Source organism: Mauremys reevesii, linkage group 5 (genome assembly GCF_016161935.1).
Source record: "Mauremys reevesii isolate NIE-2019 linkage group 5, ASM1616193v1, whole genome shotgun sequence".
NCBI lineage: Eukaryota > Metazoa > Chordata > Testudines > Geoemydidae > Mauremys > Mauremys reevesii.
This window is the reverse complement of record NC_052627.1, coordinates 14,016,680-14,041,364: the sequence shown is the minus strand read 5'-3', so window position 1 is coordinate 14,041,364 and position 24,685 is coordinate 14,016,680. Positions and strand designations below refer to the sequence as shown.

The 24,685-nt window shown below is 42.5% G+C and overlaps 1 protein-coding gene across 9 annotated transcripts in view; it reads left to right on the top strand.

Moving 5' to 3' along the window:
- Positions 1-24,685, top strand: part of SLC4A4 (solute carrier family 4 member 4) — a 291,521-nt gene that overhangs the window by 65,556 nt on the left and 201,280 nt on the right. For all 9 annotated transcript variants that reach the window (XM_039542307.1, XM_039542309.1, XM_039542305.1 and 6 more), the window contains exon 2: positions 9,357-9,430. In XM_039542307.1, the coding sequence (XP_039398241.1) occupies positions 9,357-9,430 (74 nt within the window). The remainder of the gene's footprint in view (positions 1-9,356; positions 9,431-24,685) is intronic.

Below are 24,685 nucleotides of genomic sequence, written 5' to 3'. Positions count from 1 at the left end.
AAAGGGCCCCCAAGTCTGCAGACAGATATAGTCTGAAGGCAGCTGCCCTTGGGACTGAGACATGTTGTTCTAAAGGAGGCAGACTCTTCAGTTGAAAGTTGTGTATGAAGAGTAGAGGGCAAGGTTAGCTTCTGCAGGGGACACTGTTTTCTCAAGTGTTAGATTCCACAGCCTCCCCATCAATGATGGAAATTGTAGGAAAAGAAGATCTAGCAGATTAAAGAAATCTAGGCCCTGCAAAGCAAATGGCCTTTATGAAGGTGCAGGCTTCAGTTCAGGTTTTGTTACCCAATTCCCCCTTTTCTGTATACAGGTCTCATTTGGCAGTGAGTAGAGGTCTTATTTCTTAGGATTGGGAGTCCATGTTTCACAGTCAGTGCTGAACTGACCTCCCTCCAGAGTTCTGCTAATATTGTTTTATGTTTTGGCCAATAGGCATTGCTATTAAGTGACTTGATGTTCACAATCTCCTTTCCTCCTTGGAGCCTTTTCATGCTTTCAACCCCTGCTGACTTCATTGATTGCAAAGGGATTGCTATTTTAAACTTGGTTCTCTCATTGGAAGAGCTGTATGCTACCCACATAGGTTGCTTGAGCTGGCTGAATGTCTTTACATTAAGTCTAAAGCTTTTTTGGGTTTCTTCCTGATTTCAAAACATATTTAAAATGAGAAGAATAACAAAGTCATATCAGAAACTTCTCATTTATTATCTGTGTTCTCTAGCAATGTTGCACATTTATTAACTTGCGTTGGTTGTGTCTCAGTCTGATAATCAGTACTGTCACATCAGCTTTTCTGCTCTTCTTATTACAATCATCATCTTCTCTCCTGTCATAAATTATAAAGGTATAAAAAGCACTAGTGTTGATTACTCTCCGTGTGAAGGACTGAATTAGTTTATTGTAAAGAACTTATTTCAAGTAAACATGTAACAAGGCAGTACTTTTGCTGTAGCATGGCTTATTTGCATAAAACACATTCTTCACCGCCTCTGTGCTTAGGCTATATAGCCAAAAGGTGGCAGCACTCCATCTGTTTAGTTGTTCTGTATTTTGTAGAGAAACAACCTTTTTCTTTAAAACCCGTTTCAGAAACCTTCCTTCAGTCTTCACCTTCCCACTATAACTTCCAGTGTTTGTATTAAACAGAGCTGTTCTGCATCTTGCAAACTTTCCAGACCCTGAAAATGATTTCCATTAGCATATGAGGCAGGCTTTCTGAGTCAGAGGTTCTAAATGTGTTCTATTGTATAGAAACAAACATTCAAACAGATCGTCTTAATTTTTAAAAAAGATGCCTTTCTTGCATTGTAGACTGAGCAGTGATGCCTAAATTGAAGATCTCAACTGTGAGTAGTATGACAAATACAATATAGAAAAATTAATACTTCTCAGTGCTATAATAGCTTTCTAATGGTGGTCTCAGAACATGTTATATACTCTAAGCCTCATTACATTACTGTGAGTTGGGCATAAATTTTCTCTAGTTTAGTGCTGGGGAAATTGTCTGAGGCCTTATCTACACTAAAGGGAAAAGTAGATCTAAGCTACGCAATTCAAGTTATGTGAATAGCGTAACTCCAGTCAACGTAGCTTAGATCTACTTATCACAGCGTCCACGCTACGCGATGTCGACGGGAGACGCTCTCCCATTGACTCACCTTACTCTTCTCGATCCAGTGGAATATAGGAGTCAACGGGAGAGCGATTGGTGGTCAATTTAAGGGGTCTTCACTAGACCTACTAAATCGACCACTGATGCATCGATCTCCTCACATCGATCCCCTGATAAGTGTAGACAAGCCCTGAGGTTGTTTGCTTTGTTCAGGATCACTCAAGAAGATGTTGTCAGTTGGGACGTGTGCTCCTAACTCTCTCAGAAGCTTTTGAATTCCACCCAAAATCCACATCTCCTCCCAGTTAGGTACTTTAACAACAAGACCATCTGTGGCAGGAGCTTTAGAATGTAATGTGCAAAGTGGAGACCACTAAAGAAACTTGAGGAGAAGAAGAAGAGGGGTCAGAGGCAAGGAACAAGAGTTCTCTGGTGGTTTCAAAACAACAAAAATCCATTAAACAAATTAATACGGAGGCACTGCATGTCCTTTAAGTTGGGTTCGATCATACTGGAACTGAACTTTCTGAGGTGCTTCCCCTGGCATGACTACAGCCTCACTGAGAACTACGCAGAGTAGGGAGCCTTACTTACCTGATTATCCCTTGGGAGGTCATCTGATTTTTTTGGAATAGCAAAACCTCAGGTTTTCCCTCCACTTCACACTACTTCCCTTCCTCCAGCTTTTCCTTTTGCCCACTGTTAAACCACCGTGCCCTCTTGACCCTATGTTGTAGCCACCATTCTTATGGACTTAGGAGTGGCTGAGACTCCCTTTAGACTAGTCAGTCCTGCTTCTAAATTGGCTACTAGAGGGTTCCTGTGGATTCTAGCACTCAGCAGGGGAAGGCATGTACATCATCACCTGAGCTGGATGCTGTATCTGATATATGATGATGGACTTGGGTCAAAATCTCACTTATGTAGGGTGGGATTTTTCAGAAGTGCTCCCGATTGGCCCAGCTCAGCTCCCGCAGAAGTCAAAAAGTTGATCTTTTTTTGCCCCCAATTTTTTCCCATTAGAAAATTTAATTTTCCCAAATCTAGAAAATGAAAAACAGATTTATTTGGTCTTCAACAACTGACACAAAACATTGTAAGTCAAAATGAAAATTTTCTTCCCAGCTCTAGCAGTTGCCATTGATGTCAGAGTTAGGCCACATGCTTTTGAAAATCCCACCCATATGGCATGTCCTTACCGGGATAGCAAGCCTACTCCACTCTTCCTCTTCTCTCTTAGGGTACGTCTACACTACGGGATTATTCTGAATTTACATAAACCGGTTTAGCAAAACAGATTGTATAAAATCGAGTGCGCGCGGCCACACTAAACACATTAAATCGGTGGTGTGCGTCCACGGTCCGAGGCTAGCGTCAATTTCTGGAGTGTTGCACTGTGGGTAGCTATCCCATAGTTCCCGCAGCCTCCCCCGCCCCTTGGAATTTCCGGGTTGAGATCCCAGTGCCTGATGGGGCAAAAATCATTGTCGCGGGTGGTTCTGGGTAAATGTCATCAGTCACTCCTTCCTCTGGGAAAGCAACGGCAGACAAGCATTTCACGCCTTTTTTCCCTGGATTGCCCTGGCAGATGCCATAGCATGGCAATCATGGAGCCTGTTTTGCCTTTTGTGACTGTCACCGTATGTGTACTAGATGCCGCTCACAGAGGCGATTCAGCAGCGCTACACAGCAGCATGCTTTTGCTTTTGCATGACAGCAGAGATGGTTACCAGCCATACTGTACCATCTACCATACCATAAATTGGTAATAAGATGATCATGGTTACCAGTCCTTTTGCACTGCACCATTTGCTGCTGTCATAAGTGCCCCTGGCTGAGATCAGCCAGGGGCGCAAAAGCCAAAATTGGGAATGACTCCCTGAGTCAATTCCTCCTTTTTGGTATCTAAAAATAGAATCAGTCCTGCCTAGAATATGGGCAAGTGTACTAGAGAACCACTGTATCATAGAACCAGAGAGCACAGCTGCTCTGTGTCAGATCCCGCAGAAATTATGAGCTGTATGCTATTCACAGGGGGTGCTCCTGCAACAACCCCACCTGTTGATTCCGTTCTTCCCCCAGCCTTCCTGGGCTACCGTAGCATTGTCCCCCCACTTGTGTGATGAAGTAATAAAGAATGCAGGAATAAGACACAGTGACTTGTTAGTGAGAAATGAGTGGAAGGCAGCCTCCAGCTGCTATGATAGTCCAGACAGGACATTAAGCAGTGTGGAGGAGAGGAGCCCAACATCCCGCTGCTAGTCCAGTGGCAATTGAATCTTTTCTTTACACATGAAGGGTGGGGGCTGATGGAGCTCAGCCCCCTGTTGCTATGATGAGGACGGTTACCAGCCATACTGCACCATCCACCAGGAAAAATTAGGGCCAGGCGCCCTTGATCGACCTCACGGATGCTAGTCGGCATGGTTACCAGTCCTTTTGCACTGCCCCATGTGCCAATAGGCTGATGATGACTATGTATATCAGCCATATTGCACCATCAGCCACCCATGGCGGGGGGGGAGCAAGGATGTTGGTGTTGAGTGCTGCAGCATTCAGTAAAGATAGGGTGACATGTAAAAGAGTCAAGAGAGGATTGTTTTCCCTTTCACTTCTGGGGGTGGGAGTGGGGGTGCGTAAATTGCCGAGCTATGCCCTGACCCACCGCGGACACTGTTTGACCCTACAAGCATTTGGAGCTCAGCCAAGAATGCAAATGCTTTTCGGAGACTGCAGGAATTGTGGGATAGCTTGAGTCCTCCAGTCCATGAGCGTCCATTTGATTCTTTGGCTTTCCGTTACGCTTGTCACGGAGCAGTGCGCTGAGTCCCTGCTATGGCGTCTGTCTGGAGATTTTTTAAAAATGATTTTGAATTTCGTCTTCTGTAACGGAGCGCTGATAGAACAGATTTGCCTGCCCTTACAGCAATCACATCCGCATGGTCCATGCTGGAGCTCTTTCTTTATTTTGATTTTTAACTGCATCGCCACACGTGCTGATTGGAGCTCCACACTGGGCAAACAGGAAATATTCAAAAGTTCACGGGGCTTTTCCTGTCTACCTGGCCACTGCATCCGAGTTCAGATTGCTGTCCAGAGCGGTCAGTGGTGCACTGTGGGATACCACCCGGAGGCCAATACTGTCGATCTGCGGCCACACTAACCCTAATCCGATATGGTAATTCCGATACTAGCGCTACTCCTCTCGTTAGGGAGGAGTACAGAAACCGGTTTAAAGAGCCCTTTATATCGATATAAAGGGCCTCTCAGTGTGGACGGGTGTGGCGTTAAATCAGTTTTACGCTCCTAAAACCAGTTTAAATGCCTAGTGTAGACCAGGCCTTAGAGTTGAGACCCTTTCCTCTCTCAGGACTAAGACTCTGTTCCATCCAATAGCTCTAGCTTTTTCCACTATGGGACAGGGCACCTTGCTCTACCTAGCAGCCACGGTATGCTGGTAGGACGATACACAATTCTCCCCCTTTTCCACATCTCCAGTAAACTCTTGAAGATTTTCACCAGTTTTCTTTTTGTGCAACTGATGTCCCAAATTTAGTTTTCTCCCACCCCCCAAAATTTTTTTAGGAGTCTGAACATTGTTTTGGTGAAAATTTGCAATGCATCTTTCATGCCAAATTTTGGCCAGAGGGAGTGTTTTGACAATCTGAGACAGGCAGAAAAGTCAGTCAGGAGGTGGTACTTCTGGGTGTAATTGTATAAATCCCAGTGGATTAAACACAAGGCTGGGAGCCAAGGCCGTCAGCTCAGTGCCACTGACAGCTGCCGCCTCAAGCTTATCCATCAATCAGTGAATGGTGGTATTGAACAATGATTGTGACAGAACACAGTCTGGCTGCATTCCCAGGTAGGAAACCATTCTGCTCTGAGATCCTGAATATACCAGTGACATTGTCTGGCGAATTGTTGCAGCTGATCTGGTTGAGCGATAAGCAATGGTTTGAACCCCTACCCATTATCATCAAGTGGCCTCCAGCTCTGCATTATAACCAGCTCCGTATCAGCCAGTCCAGGCGAGGCACCGATATTTGGGCAGCGTCATAGTGCTGGAAGAAAAGATGTGGATGCTTGTATAGAAGCAACTGCCACCATGTTTCAGGCCCTGCAACGGCCTTTGTTGGGGGCCTCGTGACATCAGACTTGCTGTGAAGCTGAGGATCTGTAGAACCACCATTATACAAACTCCGTTGTAAGGCAGTGAACATGGGCTCCGACGAAGGCTGAAGAACACTGGATTTATGTTTTTGATTCTTGTTGACTTTGTTAGCTGCTCCATATCAAGTGGCAGGACAAGATCAGAGATTAGGATATTTGAAGCCAAACTCAGCAACTGTCTCCATCAGCACTGGTTTGGTTTTGATGGTTTTCTTGGTGTGGACATATTATTAGACTGGAAGCCCAGCAGATTCTGAAGCGTGTGCACCAAGGAATGGTGATCAGGTGGGTGTTGAAAGCGTTGGGGACGTGACAGGATTGCCAGTGATGGACATAAACTGAGTTTACCACCTGATCACCTTAAGCCTCTTTCCAGAGATGGATCCAGATGCTGCTCAATTTGCAAGGAGGCCACATGCCTCTGGGATTTGCCATGATGATGATAACCAAGGCAACTGAAGTGAAGTACTAGTTCTGGCCATTCAACCTGTATCTCCTTCTGCAGGTTTTGGTGAAAGCAGAAAGGTTGAAATATGCTGTAAACAGTTAAGGATCCTCTGAAACTAGAAGCTGTTACTGTAAAACCATATAAAATGCCAAAGATATGAGAGTGTGAGTTTGTCCTGAACTGTGCAATGCAGGTGCCTTTAACAGTAATGTCCAAAGACAGCTGTACACTGCAGTTTGTCTGCTGGCCGCTTGTCACTCACTGTTTAGCAGCTGGTAATGCTGCTCTTGACTACCCAGCTTTTCCATCAGCAGCTGGAGGGGGACACCTGAGGGGAAGTGGAGGGAGATGTTTCTCTTCCTCTCATAATAAAAGTTCTTATAGCTGAAGATTTTCATGATGATTCGCATGTGATCTGTATGTAATGGTGCGGTGTCACTCAAAGTAGCTTAAAGGGACTGTCTGATTAAAACCACATTTAAAAAGCCCCAAACTTGCCAGTGTTACATATGCTATTTTAGATTATTCAAACAGAATTTTAAAAACTAAATCTTCCCTTTATCATTCATTCACCTTGTCCACATTTCACTCCTTGTGGGCAGTTCTGTTCTTTTTCCCCCTAGTCGCCGTCACTCTTTGGTTACGCTACATTACCACAATACTGCAATGTTTGGAGAGTGGGGCAATGTTTAAAACTGGACAGGAAATAATTTTTGAAAATATTCCTATTGATATGTTTATAAAACACATTCATAAACACACACACGCAATCTGGGTTCTGAATGAATTGATATTACTTCTTTAAAAGAGGATCTTCTCCTTTGACATATTGGCAGAGCAGTTTGTGAGGAAGCCTCTGTAAGAATAGACGTTTTGTGAAGTAATCAAGGGAGAAATACATGTGTATTAGGTTTCTATTTGGTCTGAAAATTCAGTGCCATCTGTTCCAGATGTTTTCAGCTGCATTTATAGCAAGCAACTGCTGTGCTGTTTAAAAAGAAAAACAGTTTATTTTACACTCATTTTCTCTCTGACCCATTGCACATAGACGACCAGCCATGGAATCAGTTCCTTTGTCTGCGTAACAAAAGTTGCGCAAATATTGTTGAATAATTTAATAAATGTGAACTCTGGGGCAAGGCTTTTGTGCGTGTGCTGGCTTTGTATTGTTAGCTGCTAATGCTAGCTTGTAGAGAATGTTAAATCTTATCTCATCGTGCAGGGGAACAGCAGCTTGTAAAATGGTACAATGTTCATACGTTGTAAAATCATAGGAATTTATCCTCCAGAACAGACTTCTGGTTACCTGCTATATACAGTATGTGAGGAAACCTCACTGACTATACTAACTAGAGATGGGCCTGTGCTGCAAAAATCAGAATTGGATCCAAACTTTGTGGGTGCCAGGATCTGGGGTGTTGGTTTGCGCTCATCTCTAGAATGAAACATATCAGATGGTGCTCTAGTAATTATTGTTGTACAGTAGTCCAGAAGAAACAAATGCACTGCAGGTGTTCAGTTATTGGTTTTGAATCTGGCCCCGTCTTCTCTGCCCCTTCCCCTATATGAAATACTCGGGAATCTGCTGTGCGAAGTGAGCTTTTCTTAGCTGGAAACTAATAGCTAAAGGCTACAATAATGTGGATGTTACTAACTAAGTCCAAGATGGAGGAAAACACAAGTGTTGATGGGAGAATTGCTGGTAAACTGTTAGCTGGAAAATGGAGAGATGAGGGGGAATTATGAAGCTTATTGGCTTATAAAATTTTTGGAATGGCTTTTGCTCAGAGAAAGCTTGACCTCCTGTAGCAAAGCAGACACCCTAGTAAACAAATTTGTTTGCTAGGTCTCTATATGCGCAAGATTACCCTGAGCTCTTGAAGATCTAAATCAATTTACTGGTAGCTGCTATTGCTTTTAGAGCATGATTAGAAGACCTGATAATGTGTTAGTATGTTCTCCAGGGATTCCCCCACTTCGGGCTGGCCCTCTGAGCCTTTGCAGGAAGGGTGCAATGTTTTGTTTCCCAAATGCACCTGTCTTTCACAGTTGGAAGAACACTTTAGGCCGCAGTTCTGCAGTGTTACACACTCTGGAAAGCCTCATTGACTTCAGCGCTGCTTGCAGTGTGTAAATTAAGAACGTGTATTTGATTATCACTGAATGGTTTCCCTATCCTAAGAATGGTAAAGGTTGACAAACGTTTACTTATCTACATTAAATATAATTTAAAGTATTTAGCATAGTATGTTGCAGGCTTCCTTTACTTCTGACTGGCAAATAATCAAGAGTTACAGTCAAAATTAGGTTTACAAACACTTGCTTGGGAAGGTTCAGCGATCTTATTTAGTAGTGAAATTGTATAGTGAAAATCACATTTAATGGAACAGGAAGGCTTCCTGGCATTGTTATAAAATTAGGAACAAATGGGAGGTGAGGGGAGAAGGAAAGGGGAAAGAGAAATGAAAGAGAAATTTAGAATATCAATACGTGAATGAATGGCCGGCACACACCAATGACTGTTGTGATGGCCCGACTTGCTGTAGCTTGGTCTCTGGATAATCCTCAGATGTCAGATTTCCGTAAGGCCAACATGTGACACAAAGCTTGCCTCTCCACAGAGAAGTGTGCTTTGCTGGTATTAAGAGGCTGGCTGGCGCCTCATTTCTCACCGTGCATGAGAATGTGTGTGTCTCTGTCTGTCTGTATGCACTATGTATGTCTGTCTGTGTAGGTGGCTCTACAGGCAGTGTGTTTTTAGAAGAGCTTTTAAGTGAAGCCGGATTTCCACAAGCTATTGGCTAGTGTACAGACGCACCAAACTACTATGTGCGTCTCTTTTTTAAAAGAAAAGACTCCGAGCTGGGATTACCTTTCTCACCTGCCACCACTGATGCCCTCTCAAGGTTAGAGTTTGAGCTACGTGGGACCAGCTTAATACCAAACGCCATTCAAAAGCAGCTGCATGAAGGAACAGCAGACACGGAAAGAAGAGCAACAGCACCCACCCAATAACATGAACAATAGTTTGCAGGTTAACCTGCCCAGGAGTTGGGCTGGTTCAAATAGCTCACTCCAGGAGAAGTCTGAGCACTCTTTTTTTCTTTTCTATTACTACAGAATGGAGGATGAGGCGGTGCTGGACAGAGGGGCTTCCTTCCTTAAGCATGTATGCGACGAAGAAGAAGTGGAAGGTAAGAGATCTGTATTTCTTGGGGTTAATGTGTCTCTCTAAAATTTATATATTGGAGCAAAACAAATTGTCACAGGCAGATTCAGTGAAAAGGGATAGTTTTTTCTGAACAATTAAGCTTAAAAATGATTGAAATGGCGGCAGCCAGAATTAGCGTGGACCTGACTCTTTACACCTTAACTCTCACTTTGAAAACGGGACGCTTTATGTGCTGCTGCCATTCTTCCTTTTTTATTTCCAAAATAACATTCACATGCCTCCACAGAATAGCCATGAGATGCTGTGTGTTTTTACATAAATGCATTTCACAGCACTTACGAATCAATATCGCACCTTGTATAGCATACATTGGCAGGCCTGACAATGGAGGAGACCCTTGTACAAAATGGTCTCAGCTGAGTCGGTATTGAGTACTGGCCCCTGGGCGCCAGACTCAGGGCACTAAGAGGATCATTTTCTGTGGGATTCTTTCGGCTTAGAAGAAATACAGGCCATGACTTTCTGTGAGAAAAGGGACCTGTTTAACTAGGCCAAGAGTTGCCCTAAATTTAAAGAAATGAACAAGAGCGTCTGAAATTTTTTTTTTGCATAAACTAAATATATTTGTGTAACTCCCGCCAAACTATGAAAGTAGTTTTAGAAAATATATGCAAAATACAGCGATTGGGTCTCTAAGTGCAACTATCAAGCTTCCAGCAATTCAAACCAATCATTTCAATGAAAAATAGCCTGGAAACTGCCAGGTATGAGAAGCGCAGTGTTTTGTTTCCTCAACTATGTCAGCTGTGCTCCGTAGCTATAAAAATCACCCTGTTGGTTTTAACTAGTCCATTTACTGTCTATAGGGGTTGGGGTGAGAGGGTCTCTTGTTAGAGGATACGGACCCCCACGGGTGTGAAAGCTTTGGCACAGAATGTAGACATGTAATTTTTTCTTTAAATGTTTCTCCATATTTTAAAGCCTAAAATGGTGACAAGCCCTGTAACTGCAGGTGGAAACAATGTAAATAAAACCTGCCCTCTGCCCCCCCGGATAATAAAACACAGTTATAGGTGTAAGGAGCAGAGCAGCAAAAGGTCATGCCAACCCCCTAAAGGTGTATTAAAAATAGAAGGGTTTTGGGTGGCTGTTAAGACTATGATTTTTCTATCTGACCCTTCTTCAATATTCTTTCCAGGCAAATATGCAAATGTGATCTATCATTAAAGAATCACAGTCCAATTGTTATAATCTTGCTGGGGGCAGGGAGTAAGAGGAGATGAAGTATCAATATAATTCCTCAGCACAGGAGACTGGGAACTGTAATTCCAGGTCTGAGCCTTTTGATAGACTCAAACTTTGGGTTGTATAACTAACTCCCTTGTTCTCATTAATGGCAGTGCCTAGGTACTACAGTGAAACTTCTTAAACACCCCAGATAACTAGTTAAGGAAGCTAGCACATGTACATTTTTGAATACTTGCAGTGTAGCAACTGCCATTGTATCAGAATAGGACCAGGTGTGCTAATGTGAAAAGACTTCAGGTTGCCACTTCACCTCTGCTGTTTGGGGCATGGGTTGTCCTTTTTGTATGTGCTTTGACAGCACCGGGCACATTTTGGGCACTTTGCCATATAAATAATTATTCACATGTGTTGGCCTTTTGTATATGTTGCATTTGCCTAACCAAAAACACACCACACATGCATGTGCCTAATTTACCTGTAACAGTAACACAAATGGGAACTATATGAGAGCATATGCCCCTATGGCATGTCCCCAGACTTTGAAGCTAATTTAAGATCTCTGTGTGTATCTGGCCATTTCCTGCTTATTGTCATGGAGAAGTTATCATTTCACTTCTGATGTTAATGGGTAACTGCTGCCTGCCTACCTTGCTTTAATATCAAAAGGGCATAAGTAATAACTACAATACATTTTTTTTTTTTTAATGAAGAGCTGCTTTGTTGGCGGCTGGCTCACGTCGTATAGAGATGCTCGGAAATATGGCTCAGCATGTTTTACTGAGGTTACTTCCCGATTCCATTTCAGAGAATGGGAAAATGTAAGCATTGCGAGAATGAGGAACAGACAGAGCTCCAGGGTCAAGTTTTTCAGAAAAGAAAAGCAGCCCCTTTTATCTACAGCACTGTACATTCCTTTCTTAAAAGGTAGTGACGTATTCCTAAAATTCCACTAAGTTAGGAATCTAGATATGTGAGACAGATTACTTAACTTTTTCCCTTGTTCCAAAACAAGTTAAGCTCCACCTTATCCCTTGTGATAAGATCTTGCCTCTCTAACTCCCCTCAAGCCAGTAGTAGCTCTGACTTCATAGTGGGGTGGAGGATACTTGATTTCAAGTTTGGCAACTCAGTTAAACCTGTGAAGAAGGAGGGGCACTCTGACAGGGTTCAGGTATGTAGGTGAATGTGGCCTGCATTTCCGCAAGTTTACCCCCACCCTGTATCCATCTACTTTAATAAGTTAGGGATGCCATGAAGTTGGATGTAGTATTGGAACCTGACTAGAATAGAATTCTGTTACACTGGAAATTTCTGTGTGGATCTCATCAATGTTAAGGGGAGTTATCTATATAAACGTCTGTACACATGGATCAGAGAAACATGGAACTTAATTAGGGACTTTGCATCAAAAGAAACTTTAATTTAAAAAGAAACAAACCTCCCAACCCCTAAAACTATTTGCCACTTTTGCTAAACCCTTTTTTCTTTTGCTTGCCCCTGTTGTGATGGCAGTGGATTTGTGTTATCACACATTTGGGGGGAAAATTGTGTAATGTCATAAAATGCTACCTTTAATTTTGCTTCACTCAAAACATCACTCATTTTGCAGTAACAGTGGGAGACTTTTTGAATTACTGATTGATTCTTTTTTTTTTAAATATAGTATAAATGAACAAGTGAAATTAAAAGATCTAAGCAAGGAAAAATCCACCGCAGAATGTACTTTGTTCATTTGTTTTGATAACTTAGTTTAGTTTAAATTGGAGAATAGCCGAGAGAGCTGCATTTTTGTGTCTTCAAAACCTCCACAGACTCTGATTTTGCTGTTGCAAAATTAGGAGTGATTACTTAGTGTAAGCTCTGTGGGGCAGAGACTGTCTTGTTTTGTATCTGTGCAGCACCTACCACATTGGGGGGCCCCCCAGATATAGACAAGGCCCTCAGTGCTGCCACAATACGAATAGTAAATAATAATAGCAGTGGGGGTTTGGATTTCAATTCTGGTTTTTATGTGAACCTTCAAACTTTGAGAGAGTTCATATAAAAGATTTCTGTTTTGGCTCCTTTCTCGTTTTAATTCTGTTATGCTTTGTATACTATTAAATATGCTGTAGTATAGCTTGGATAAACTCTCAAGTTTTGATTCTATACAAATGCAGTAGACCCTACCTTAACTTTTCTAATAGGCGGTTCTTTGCATGATACCATCTTTCTAACATTTGATAGCTTGACACTAGTAAATCTACCAGCATGTTTACCATCCGTTTTTTTCAGCTTATGGCTAATCTTCTTTATCTGTAGGCGAGATGTCACTCTAGTCTGCTGCAAATGTCTTTTATCTGTTGGCAGGGTAGCTGGCAGACTTTAGTGTTATCTTAAAATGTGCTGGTGTCGTGTATGACATCAGTGCTTTCTCACTTCCGCTGCTGCGACACTTTAGTGTCCTATGTGAAGGGCTCTGATCATCTAACCTCCTGGATGGCACAGGCTACCCACATGCTAAACATTAAAAGTCCTTTGAGGATGAAAAGGCACTGTATAAGTGCTGAGTGGCCTTTCTTTTAAAGGTATATTAAATTCTCCAGTGACAGAGCCTAGTAGTACAAATTATTTTACATCAAATCTGAGGAAAGTGTTTTGTAATACCATAATGGCAGTAACGTGGCTTTTTTTAACCCCTCTTTTAAAAGGAGAAGATAGGAATTGCTGATCTCCTTAATGAAAGGCAATGAGCAAACACTCAGCCAGCATTAAAAACACTTAATATGGTATTAAATGATCAATTTAAAAACAATCCATCTCTGTGCAAAAGTGACATGAATGAGATGCGCACCTGCTCGCCAACTTGGCAGCTAACCAAACCTGGCTGAAGGCCATGCTAGTTGAAATGGTGACAGTCAGACTGCAGCATTGTGCCCCTTGGTCTGCTGGTGTGAGAGAGTGTTCCAAGTGGAGGGCTTTGGATGTACTAATGGAGGCAAACCAGCGCTCCAGGCCTGCCAAGGGAGCTGCCTGCACAGACTCCAGCTTGACAGGCAAATTTGCTGGGACTGTGCAGGCTGATTCCTTTTCAGGATCAGGGCCTATACTGTTTAACTGTATGCATCATAATATACACTTACTGTGTGTAGAGCAGGGGTTCTCAACCTTTTTCTTTGAGTCCCCTCCACCCAAATATGCTATAAAAACTCCACGGCCCACCTGTGCCACCACAACTGGTTTTCTGCATATAAAAGCCAGGGCCAGTGTTATGGGGTAGAAAGCAGGGCAGTTGCCTGGGGCCCCACGCCACAAGGGGCCCCACAAAGCTACATTGCCCAGGCTTCGGATTTAGCCCCAGGTGGCATGGCTCAGGGCCCCGGGCTTCAGCCCTGCATGGCGGCGCTTTGGCTTTCTGCCTTGGGCCCTAATGAGTCCAACACTGGCCCTGCTTGGTGGAGTCCCTGAAACCGGCTTGTGGCCCCTCGGGGCACCGGACCCCTGGTTGAGAATGGCTGGTGTATGGGACAGTGCTATGGCCAGCTTACCCCATCAGGTTATTGGTCCGCTGCCTCAGTTTCCCCAGAGAAGTACATGTAGACTCGTGGTTTATGTCACATCCCCTTCTTTGGATCTGATTTGCTAAGAAAACATAACAGTTCAAACATAACTGCCAATACAAATCTGCCAGCCCTCTCCCCAGGCTTTGAAGTTCCTTCCCCAAACCATTTCATTTCTAAAGCCTCTCCTAGCTGAGACTTGTTCTCCTCCCACTTGGCTTGTATGGATTCCACTGGCTCTGGGTTCTCCTCTTTCTGTATGAATAGCCGCTCTCTTATAATAAGTGCTGCACCCCAGCAGTTCTCATGGTCGTTTGACTCAGCGGCAGGCCAGAACCTGGAAACAGGATGCTGGGACATACGTGTGCCCAGGAACTACGAGCACCATTCACAGATCTCAAGTTGCTCTACAGATTTTACAAACTTTCTGTTGGACTCTCTTCCCCCATTGCTGGCATATGTCTCCTCTGGGGTGAGAGACAGCAACTCTTCATTAGTGTCCAAACACTACATGACTGCTTAGGACAGAAAGTGAAGAGTATATAAATTTGGCCTGTCTCTGCTGTGCTTGCTTGATACCCCATCCCTTTCTGAATTCCTGCAGGTTATTTTTAAACAAATAACCTAAAATACATATACAGAAGGTCAGACTAAATGATCACTATGCTCCCTTTCTGGTCTTGAACTCTGAATCTAGGAAAGCTTAGAATATGTCAGGAAGGTCCAGTCATGGCTGTGGAATTTCTAACGGAAGACGGAGTTGTGTATTAGTGACTTTTCATTTTGGTTTACTGACATCCTGGGCTCATTTTTTATTTTCTTCTCATTAATGATCTAGAAATAAATACCGAGAAGCTACCTAAGCCAATACCTGCTAAAGGGAAAGAAAGACCAGTTAAAACTGATAATCTATGCAATAAATCAAAACCTATAGAAACAAAGTGAAGCTATTCTTAATTATACCTCATAAATGACAAAACTTATCAAACAAACAAAACAAAAAAGGCTCCTGGGAAGCAAAAAGTAAAAAATAACAGACAATAGACTGAATGAATAAACTCTATTCATTTAATCAGTTCTAATTTCAAACCGGAGTAGAAAAGATCCCAAGAAGGGCAATGAATATGGAATGCTGGAGAGCTTCCATGAGAGGAGAGAATAGTAAGAGGAAAGACAGGTTAGCGTATAAGATAACAAAGGGTACAGAGAGAAGGCTCAGTGGGTGCTTCTGTTTAACCATTCCTCATGAAACAAGAATGAGAGGGCAAGTGGAGTAAAGACATATGGAAAGGAGAGGGTGAGCCTGAGAGGTCAAAGTTGGAGGTGGAGAGAAGTGAGAGGAACAGAAGTAGAATTGGCCTAGTGGATAAAGTCAGAATTTAGGACCAATCCTGGTTTCTTGCTTGACTTTCCCTGTTTGTGTGTTCACTGGCCATTGGGAAAGAATCTTACTCTTCATTGGTCTAAGGGAAAGAGAAATATTCATTGCTTTGATCTATGGAACTGTAAGCAGCAAAGCTGGGCTTACTCTGCTGAGTACTGCCAGGGCTGCCTTGTAACTCAGTGGAGCTAACACGGACTCTTGTGTTCTAGAATTCTCTTAACGATTTCTAGGGTATGTATGTTCTCTTCCTGTGAGTCCGGTGGTATTCCAAGACTTTTTGGACAATATTGTGGGTATAAGAGGCAGTGTAAAGGGATTTTAAAGTGAGCACACTTAATATTTATGCTCACTTGAAGGCCCCTTTACCGTGACAGAGCAGAGCAAAGTGGCCTGGATATAAAATGAGAATCAGACTATTTAGGGTACATCTATGCTGTAAACCGCCCCCCCCCAACAACTCTGTAGCAGTGAGTCTTAGAATCCAGTTCAACTGACTTGGGCTCACACTATGGGGCTAGAGTAGTATTGTATACATTCCTGCTTGGGCTGGAGAATGGGCACTGAAGCCTGGCAAGGGGGGTGGGTCTCAGAGCCCAGGCTCCAGCCTGAGTGGGACTGTCTACACTACTACTTTTTAGCCCCATAGCACGAGTCCCAGAAGCCCTACTCAGTTGACCCAGACTCAGACTCACTGCCATGAGTGTGATGTTTTTTGTGCAGCCATCAGCGTGGAGGGTGGACGTGGAGATTCATGGGGGTCCCTCTGTCAAGGAGCCTGACCTTGGAGTACTCCAGAATCTAGGTGCAATCTCCCTTTTAAAAGAAAACTGCATCCTCAATATAGTTAACCATAATTGCATACCCAGAAGCAGCGTGCCATTAGGATAGACTCATGATGTACAGCAGTACTGCAGAATTAGGTGCATGATAAGGGCTTTTATGGAGGCACCCAGCATTTGCCAAAATCGGAGGCAGAGTACTGGACTAGGTGGATCTTGATCTGTTCTGGTCCATTATTTCTTGTATCCATCATCTTTCTGTTAGATCCTTATAGGCATTTTCTGTACTTTTTTTTTCCTTGTTCATCCTGTGTACTTTCCCCAACACTCCTGCCCCTCTGTGTGCTAGCAGTGGCTTTCAGTGATAGTGACTCACATTTCAGTCTCTAATTTAGGTGGTTAGTTTCACTGACAAACACTTCTGTTGCTCATGCATGCATGCTGCAGCTCTGCTATGATATGCAGGAGGCAGCTTCAGATCTCCCAGTCCTGACCACCTGTGCTTACATTGTGAGTAGCAGAGTTCTTGTGATGCCCCAGTTGATATGCCAAACACCTGGGCAGGCACTGAAATGACAGCAATTTACTCTAAGTATCATGGGGACACTTTTACTGCACTACAAACACACCTTTTTTGAGGTGGTGAGGTAGAGGCTTGTTTAGGTTAAACAAATTATGTATTGATTATGACTCTACAATAATAACCAATGCCCTGGTTTTCTCCATAATCACAGGAATTATTAGTGCACCTAAGGGGGAGGAAAGACTTTCTTCTAGACTTGATGGCATGCAGTTCATCAGCAGTGTAAGTCTCCTGTCCTCCAACACAGCTCAGTGCAACACACTTGCAAAATTCAAAGTCCTTCCTGCTCAGACAATTAGAAGAACTAGGATCAAAATTTTCAAACTTTCATGCCTAAAGAAGGGGCTTAATCTATTCCGAAGGGCTGAACACTGAAAACTCCCACTGAAGTCAATGGGCTCCATAGGGCTCGGCAACTGTGGAAAATCAAGCCACTTATTTATACCTATATGGCTCCTAACTGCATAGATGCATTTATAATGCCAAGCACAGTTTAATATTGGGTCTGTCTGCCTTGATGATTTCCACACTCCGAAAGACACAATTCAGGCCAAGGTTTTCAAAAGCAATACGTTATTTTGGATGTCTTGATTTTGGGTGCACCACTTAAGACGCCTTAAAGAAGTTTGATTTTTAAAGGATGTGTGAGAAAATCAGGCGTCTCAAAAAAACCAGAGGTACCCAAAATGAGTTTTCATTTCTGGAAACCTTGGACTAACACTTTGTATAAGATTTTATAATATACATAAGCTGCTCTTTCAGAAGCCATCCTCTTTGATCAGGATCCAAGCAGCGTTGACCTGATCAGCTCAGCTCATGGCATGGCAGGTTCTGTAGGTTGTCTAACCTCTCACACTTGAAGAGTCAGAAAAGCTGCTTATAGGTTTGTGGTAAGCGTCTAACAATAGATTATAAAAACCTCAGGTTGAATACCCAAAACATGCTTGTCGTCTTCTATCTTAACAGTGTTGACCAATTTATCATTTGCCAGCTATAGGCATTTATCTGCCGTGCAGAAACTACACTCAGTTATGTGAGTGTCTGTCCCAGATTCCACTGCACACATTCTCTTTCCTTCCGAGATCAATCCTGCATCTTTTTGGTTGCTTATACCCACTGTTTCATTTAAATGTTCAGGTTTGTAGATGTTCTTTTAAGGTGCCTGATGAAGAATGCCCCTTTTATTTTTTTAGTTTAAGTTCTTCTCACTTCTTAAATCTTTATTTTTGTTTTTATTTATTTTTTTTAACTTCCAGCGTGCTGCCTTCCTACTTGAAAGGAATGGTAGGCGGCAAGGTACAGCACTAAACCACCTCTACAATAAGCTTCAGAAAAGCCTTGTTAAATCTTCTTAAGAATTTTTCAGTTTAACTCAATGGTGATCAATAGGTGTGGAGTGAAGGAGGGAAAAATCATGCTTTTGGCATTGAGAGAGCCTGAGATTCAAACATCTCCTTTATTCTGCACTCATCCTATTCAAGTGCCTTTCAGCACAAGCTGACTATAGTGTCCTTACATGTGAACTTTTAAGGACTGTAGAGATCGTTTTTATCTGAAGAGTAAATTGACTTTTGGGAAGATACACACAATTTTTTGATGTCTCATCAGGTCACTGGAACTTATTTCTCTTATTTACATGTTGTTGTTTTCCTCATCCGTGCCCCCCATTCATGCTCTCATCATTATATTAAGCATCCCATTGTTAGATATAAAAAATAATATGGAGAAACTTTGGTAGAGTTCAACTATTGAGTAACTAACCAGGATGAAGGTATTATGCTTCAGGAAATGTCTTAGTTGTTTGAAGAAATGAGGCTTTAGAATCATAGAATTCAAGATCAGAAGGGACCATTATGATCATCTAGTCTGACCTCCTGCAAGATGCAGGCCACATAAGCCGATCCACCCACTCCTGAAATAATTCTCTCCCTTGACTCTGCTGTTGAATGCTCCAAATCATGATTTAAAGACTTCAAGTAGCAGATAATCCACCAGCAAGCGACCCCTGCCCCATGCTTCGGAGGAAGGCGAAAAACCTCCAGGGCCACTGCCAATCTACCCTGGAGGAATAGCAAGTTAGAAGTGTTGAAAAGTACATCCCCCCCCGCCCCTTTAAATCTTTAGATACGTCTGAGCCCATAGAGGAGAACAGGGGCACAGGGCACTCAAACTACAACTCAAATGAGGCACCTTAATGACATGTTTATCAGTCAAACATTTATTGTTTTTGCGTTGATTTTATTTATTTTGGAAGGGTAGAAATTTCCCATGGAAAATTATAATTCTGGCATTCCCTAACTTTTGAGTGCTTGACTTTGCAACCAGAACATTCTTTTACCATAGGTGGTGGTGGTGTGTGGTTTTTTATTATTTTTATTTTATTTTTTTTATATAGGTATAGATAGTGGTATCGCTGATCACTGGTGTCCTCTTGTATTACTGTATCTACAAGCCTGACAAATCTGTCAGCTTTTCTGCTGAGCCTCTACATCTGACGCTTCAAACTTCATACACTCTCTAGTTTGCTGTAGAGCCTGAGATCCGTCATCTCTTTTATGTTTGTTTGAAATTTCAAACTGAAAGCACATGAGGCTTGCAAAAAGTTCCTAGGCCTGCATAGCCCTTTCTGATACCATCTTGAAAGTGGTTAATGGAATTTCAGGAGGCTTTGCAAGGGACAGATTGATGCACTGGGTGTGAAGGCAGGTCCAGAGAAGAATAATCTTACAACCAAGTGAAAATGGCATGCTCCCCATACATATTACGCTGTGTCCCATACTGATTTAAATGCATGCATACTTAGGTATCTGCAAACAGTCTGAACCAGCTCTTTTCAAGATTAGCAAAGTGCTTTTTACTCACTGAGGGCTAGGTATGCACCACATTAGAATGTTTAAATCCAAACTGGGGTATTAGAGTGCAAAAAAGCATCTGAACAGGCTTGTTAAAACATTAAAAAAAGAAAAAAGCCCATTTTCTTCCTTTGGTAACCAAAAAAAAAAAAAAAATCACCCTCAGACTACCATCCAACATGGTAGAGTTTGGCTCCCAAGTAATTTGTTGGTGGAAAATTATAATAAACCACTGAAAGTGAGGGCTTACAATGAAGCTTCCTGCTGCAATGTTTGCAGTGACCTTCAAGTTTATCACATCATCATTCTGGCTGCTAGTGTGTGCTAACTTGCTGTAGTTGATGTAGCGAGTAGAACTTCACAGAGAATCATGCAGAAAGAATAGAATTCCTCTCTTACTGCTCTATCTTTGCAAAAGTGTTAGCAAAAATTCATTAGACTGAAGTAAAGAAATTACAGTGTGTGTTCAGATCAAGCCACTGAGAATAATAGTGCTGCCCAATAATTAACCTCACCAGGAACACATTAATAAATTAACTTGTCCTGGTGTGGCGTCTAGAGGTCCTGTTGTGCTGCGTGCAATCTCAGTAGATGAGACCGAGGATGGGAGGGGAAACAAAGTCACACAGAAGTGAAGTGACTTAGCGAAGGTCAGACGGGAAGCCAGTGACAGAGCCTATGGAATCCAGGTCTCTGGACTCCTAGTCCATTTCCCTATCCACTGGACACGCTGCCTTCCATATGCAGGAGCAAATGACTGAGGGGTGGCTCCCTGGTGAATATCATGGCTCATCAGCTGCGCCAAAGGGTGGAGTGTCCAGAGAATTATAGCGCTACAATAAGGACCAAGTTCTATCTTCAAGATGAACACACAGTTTCGTGGCTTCTGTAGGGGTCACACCCATGTACTTGAAGATACAACTTAACCCTGATGTGTTGAGGCACCATATAAAAGCTAACTGAGCATTTGGAAACATCAGCAAGGGCACAGTGGATAATCTCCATTGATGTGTGGGAATCTAATATCAAAAGAAACAGCAGGTGTAGGGTGGGGACAGTATCCACAACAGAAAGGGCAGTTAGTGACTCTTGACAAGGAAATCTTATTGCCCTGACCAGATGTGAAAGCCAGATATAAGAGGGTGAGGTGCTTCCCACGGCTGTGTTAAAGCAACCTCCTTCTTTGAGTCACTTTAATTCTGTGGTCAGCTTGATAATAGAAACACATCATAGTAAGCCTGTAGACTTAATACTTTAATATGCTGCCAGCAGAACTAGACAATCTCTGTAATCCTTTTGATCACATGTGCACAGTGCAGATTTTGGTAACGTGAAACTAAGTTGTGTATGTGAAGGCAAAGCATCTGCATTACTTAGCTGCAGTTCCCCATTCTGCAAGGGAGAGAAATGTTTAATGTTCCTCTCCCCCTCCCCGAAGGGAGGTGGCTAAGTAAGATTTTCCTGTTCAGTGTACTTGAAGGAAGTGGTTGGCATTTGTTTACGTTGTTGTGAGTTCTGAGATAAACTTCTAGGCTCTCCTCCCAGAGTGCCCGGCAGGAAGCAATTGACACACATTCTGAATGCACTAGGTTTGAGACATTTCCTACTTGCTGGGATAATTTAGCTTTCCCATGAGAACCATTCAGTGCAAATGGTCATGCCTGATAAATGTCACAAGATGTGTGTACGGCATGTTAGCATGCTGCAGCTTAAAGAAGGATAGGAAGAATGAAAATGGCTGCTTTAGTTCTCCTTCTCGCCTAGGTATTACCCCGCAGTCAGTAGGGTTTTTCTTCGACACCCGTGTCAGTCCAGATAAAGTTTTCCTCAAGAGCACAGGGTGATGGAAGTAGGGGCAGCATTCCCTGGCTCAAAGTGGTTCCCATCATGTACAGGGTTTACAATTTTCTTCACCCCCACTCTAAAAATTGTTCTAACGCCACTGCGGGAGCACCCCGCTCTCAGTCAAAATCTTTTTCTTGGAGAGGATATACAGGTCGTTCTTTCATGCGCTGTCCCCCTGCCCTCATTTCCCCCAATAAAACTGTCAGCCTGTCCTAAGGATCTGATTAGGTTTAGAAACTTCTAATAGATCAGAGTTATGTATTGATTTAAAGTAGTATAGGCGCCATGTGTGTTGATGCCTATCATTGAAGGTTGCCTACATGTTTCCATTCTGAAGAGCCTTTTGCAGTTGCTTACCACTTTCTCAAACTTTTTCCTGTTGGGGCTGACATTTTTGAAGATGGATTTTCTGTCCGGTGGTGATCTTGTGTGTGATTTTGAGAAAAATGGGTCACTGGTTTTGAGTGTGAAGAGAGTAGATGGTGGCTGCTGATGGTGAGGGGCAGATGTTGCTTTTTTTAAATTTTCTTCTAGGAACTTTTTGTGACCTTTTTAAATTTTTTTTTAAACAGCCCAAGCACCTTAGCAATTTGGGGTAGAAATTTGAGATTTGTGTGCATTTCAGTGGTGAAAACCCATTCTATTTTACTGCATTGTAATGGTTTGTTTAAAAACAGACACTGTCCATGCAGACTGAGTTCTCTCCCTGCCTCTGACAATAACTGTTGATCTCCCGGCATTGCATTTGCACTGCACCTTTGTGTAGATAAGCAGATTGAGTGCGTTCCTCAATGTCTGAAGGTGTGCATGGAATGTGGGTGATTATTCTGATTGATGCAAAGTTTTGGAGTAATGTAAGCAAGGTGTCAAGGCTCTACAGGTATCCATGCTTCAATGAGGCAAGAGTTGACCCCCTTTTTTCTTTTGATCCAACACAGCATTTTCCTGCTGCCTTCCAAGTAGTCCCACACCATGGGATTTTTGTTTTATTTTCTTGTTTTCTTTAGTAATAACAACAAATAGAAAAAACCTTACCAAAAAACATGAAAAGAACATTAAGGCTTGAGGTGGAGATCTTGGATGCCAACGTTCAGATAATCCAGTAACACTTTTTTTTTCTTGTGCATATATGCATTACAATACAGCCTTTAAATAAAGGCACAGTTGCTGTCTTGTAGGACTTCTGTTTCATTCAGGTCCTCATCCAATGCCTTTCGAAGTCGGTGAAAAACCCACTGAAGGAGTCAATGGGAGTTAGTTGATCAGACCTGGAGTGTGCCGGTTGGATGGTGCAGTGAATGAGACAGCGTCCTGTGTGTCTGTCCCTGTATTTTTGCCCCAGCTTTATTGGAAATTAGTAGAGCATAAGCCTAGGCTAGATCTGGATGTATATTTCTGTAACTGAGAGTGCAGGTAGGCTCATAGCGGACAGGACGGAGGATGCGCAGTGAATGAGGCAGGGGTCCATGTGCTGAACAATGAGGATAAAAATAAATATTCAACAGTTGTTCCATTCACAGTGCATTGTCCAACCCGTGCACACAAGGGGAAATGTGGCCCTGTGCAGTGTGCCAGCACAAGGCCTGTGCATCACTTAAGTAATGCACAAGCCTTGTGCTATCTCTGTGCACAAGAGTGACTCTCTCAGTGAATGAGACAAGGTTCCTACAGAAATGTGTGTAATGTATGTGCACACAAGGGCAGAGTTCAGGTGTCATGAACAACCGTACCTTTAGCATCACTTGTAAGCTTCATGTTGAAACCTTATTCTTTTAACAGGTATTGTTTTTTGGGATGCATGTGTCTGTTTAAATGCACAAGTTAATATGAAATTGACTCCTATGCTGCTAATCTGAATGTGTTGTCCTCTTGTGGAATTACATTTCATGAAGTGTGAATTGAAACCATAGATTTGATTTGAGAAAATTTGCAAACTAGATAACCTAATCTAATATTCTGGTTTATATAACTGTACTCTGCATACACTGTGATAGAAGTTTTTTGGCATGTAAATATACTTGATGAATATAGACTCTCTCCCTGATTTCTGTGCAAGAATGAAACACTCTTTTCTCAATAGAAACAAAAATCTCATACTTTTTTTCCTGGTGCAATTTTGCTTTGGCTTTTTCATTTATTAAACTATAGCTCTTAAAAAAACATTACCAGTGAAATAACTTTTTTGTTCAGTTTGAGAGTTGTGAATTAAAAGTTACAGCATCAAAGGATAAATTCTTCCTGCTGTAAAATATTTTGGGGTTCAGTTTTTCTGCATGACCAGTTTACCGACACTTACAGAAGCAGGAGTTAGGAAAGGAACTGTGGCATGTGTCTATGAAGAAAAACGTTGAGTATTTTAAGATGTTTTTCTATAAAGCAGTAAAAATGGGCCAAATTAACAAATACTTTTCACTTGGTCTTTTTGTTTTTGATTCCAAAAGGCCCCATGTAAAGAACACAGAGAATCTCATTCATGTAATCAGGCTGTACATATTCATCCGATATTGTTACAACTAACATGTCCACACAGTGGCAGGTTCCCCAGTAAAGGTGTTGCTAATTGGACTGTCACAGAGTCACAGAATATCAGGGTTGGAAGGGACCTCAGGAGATCATCTAGTCCAACCCCCTGCTCAAAGCAGGACCAATCCCCAGACAGATTTTTACCCCATGTCTTTTGAGGGTCTGGGCCTAACGGTATGTCTACACTTAAATCATGTCACTGTAGCGCTTCAGTGTAGATACTACCTACCCTGTCCCATCTACATAATCCAGGAAGATCTGGGTAGCTATCTTACACTGCCTGAGTTCCAGGTGTTGGTCATCAAGAATTTCACATGATGCCACATGCTCTGGGATTTTCCAGCCCATATGGGTCAGGGAGTTAGCTGAAGTGGCTTCAGTTAGTTATGCAGATGGGGCTAGGTATTTCCATTTCAATAGCAGAATCACCATTTTTTTAATGCTTTCACAGCTTAACAGTCACATCAGTCCTGCTCATGAATGGGATCAAAACCTCATTCACAGCAGAAGGGGTCGCATGAGAC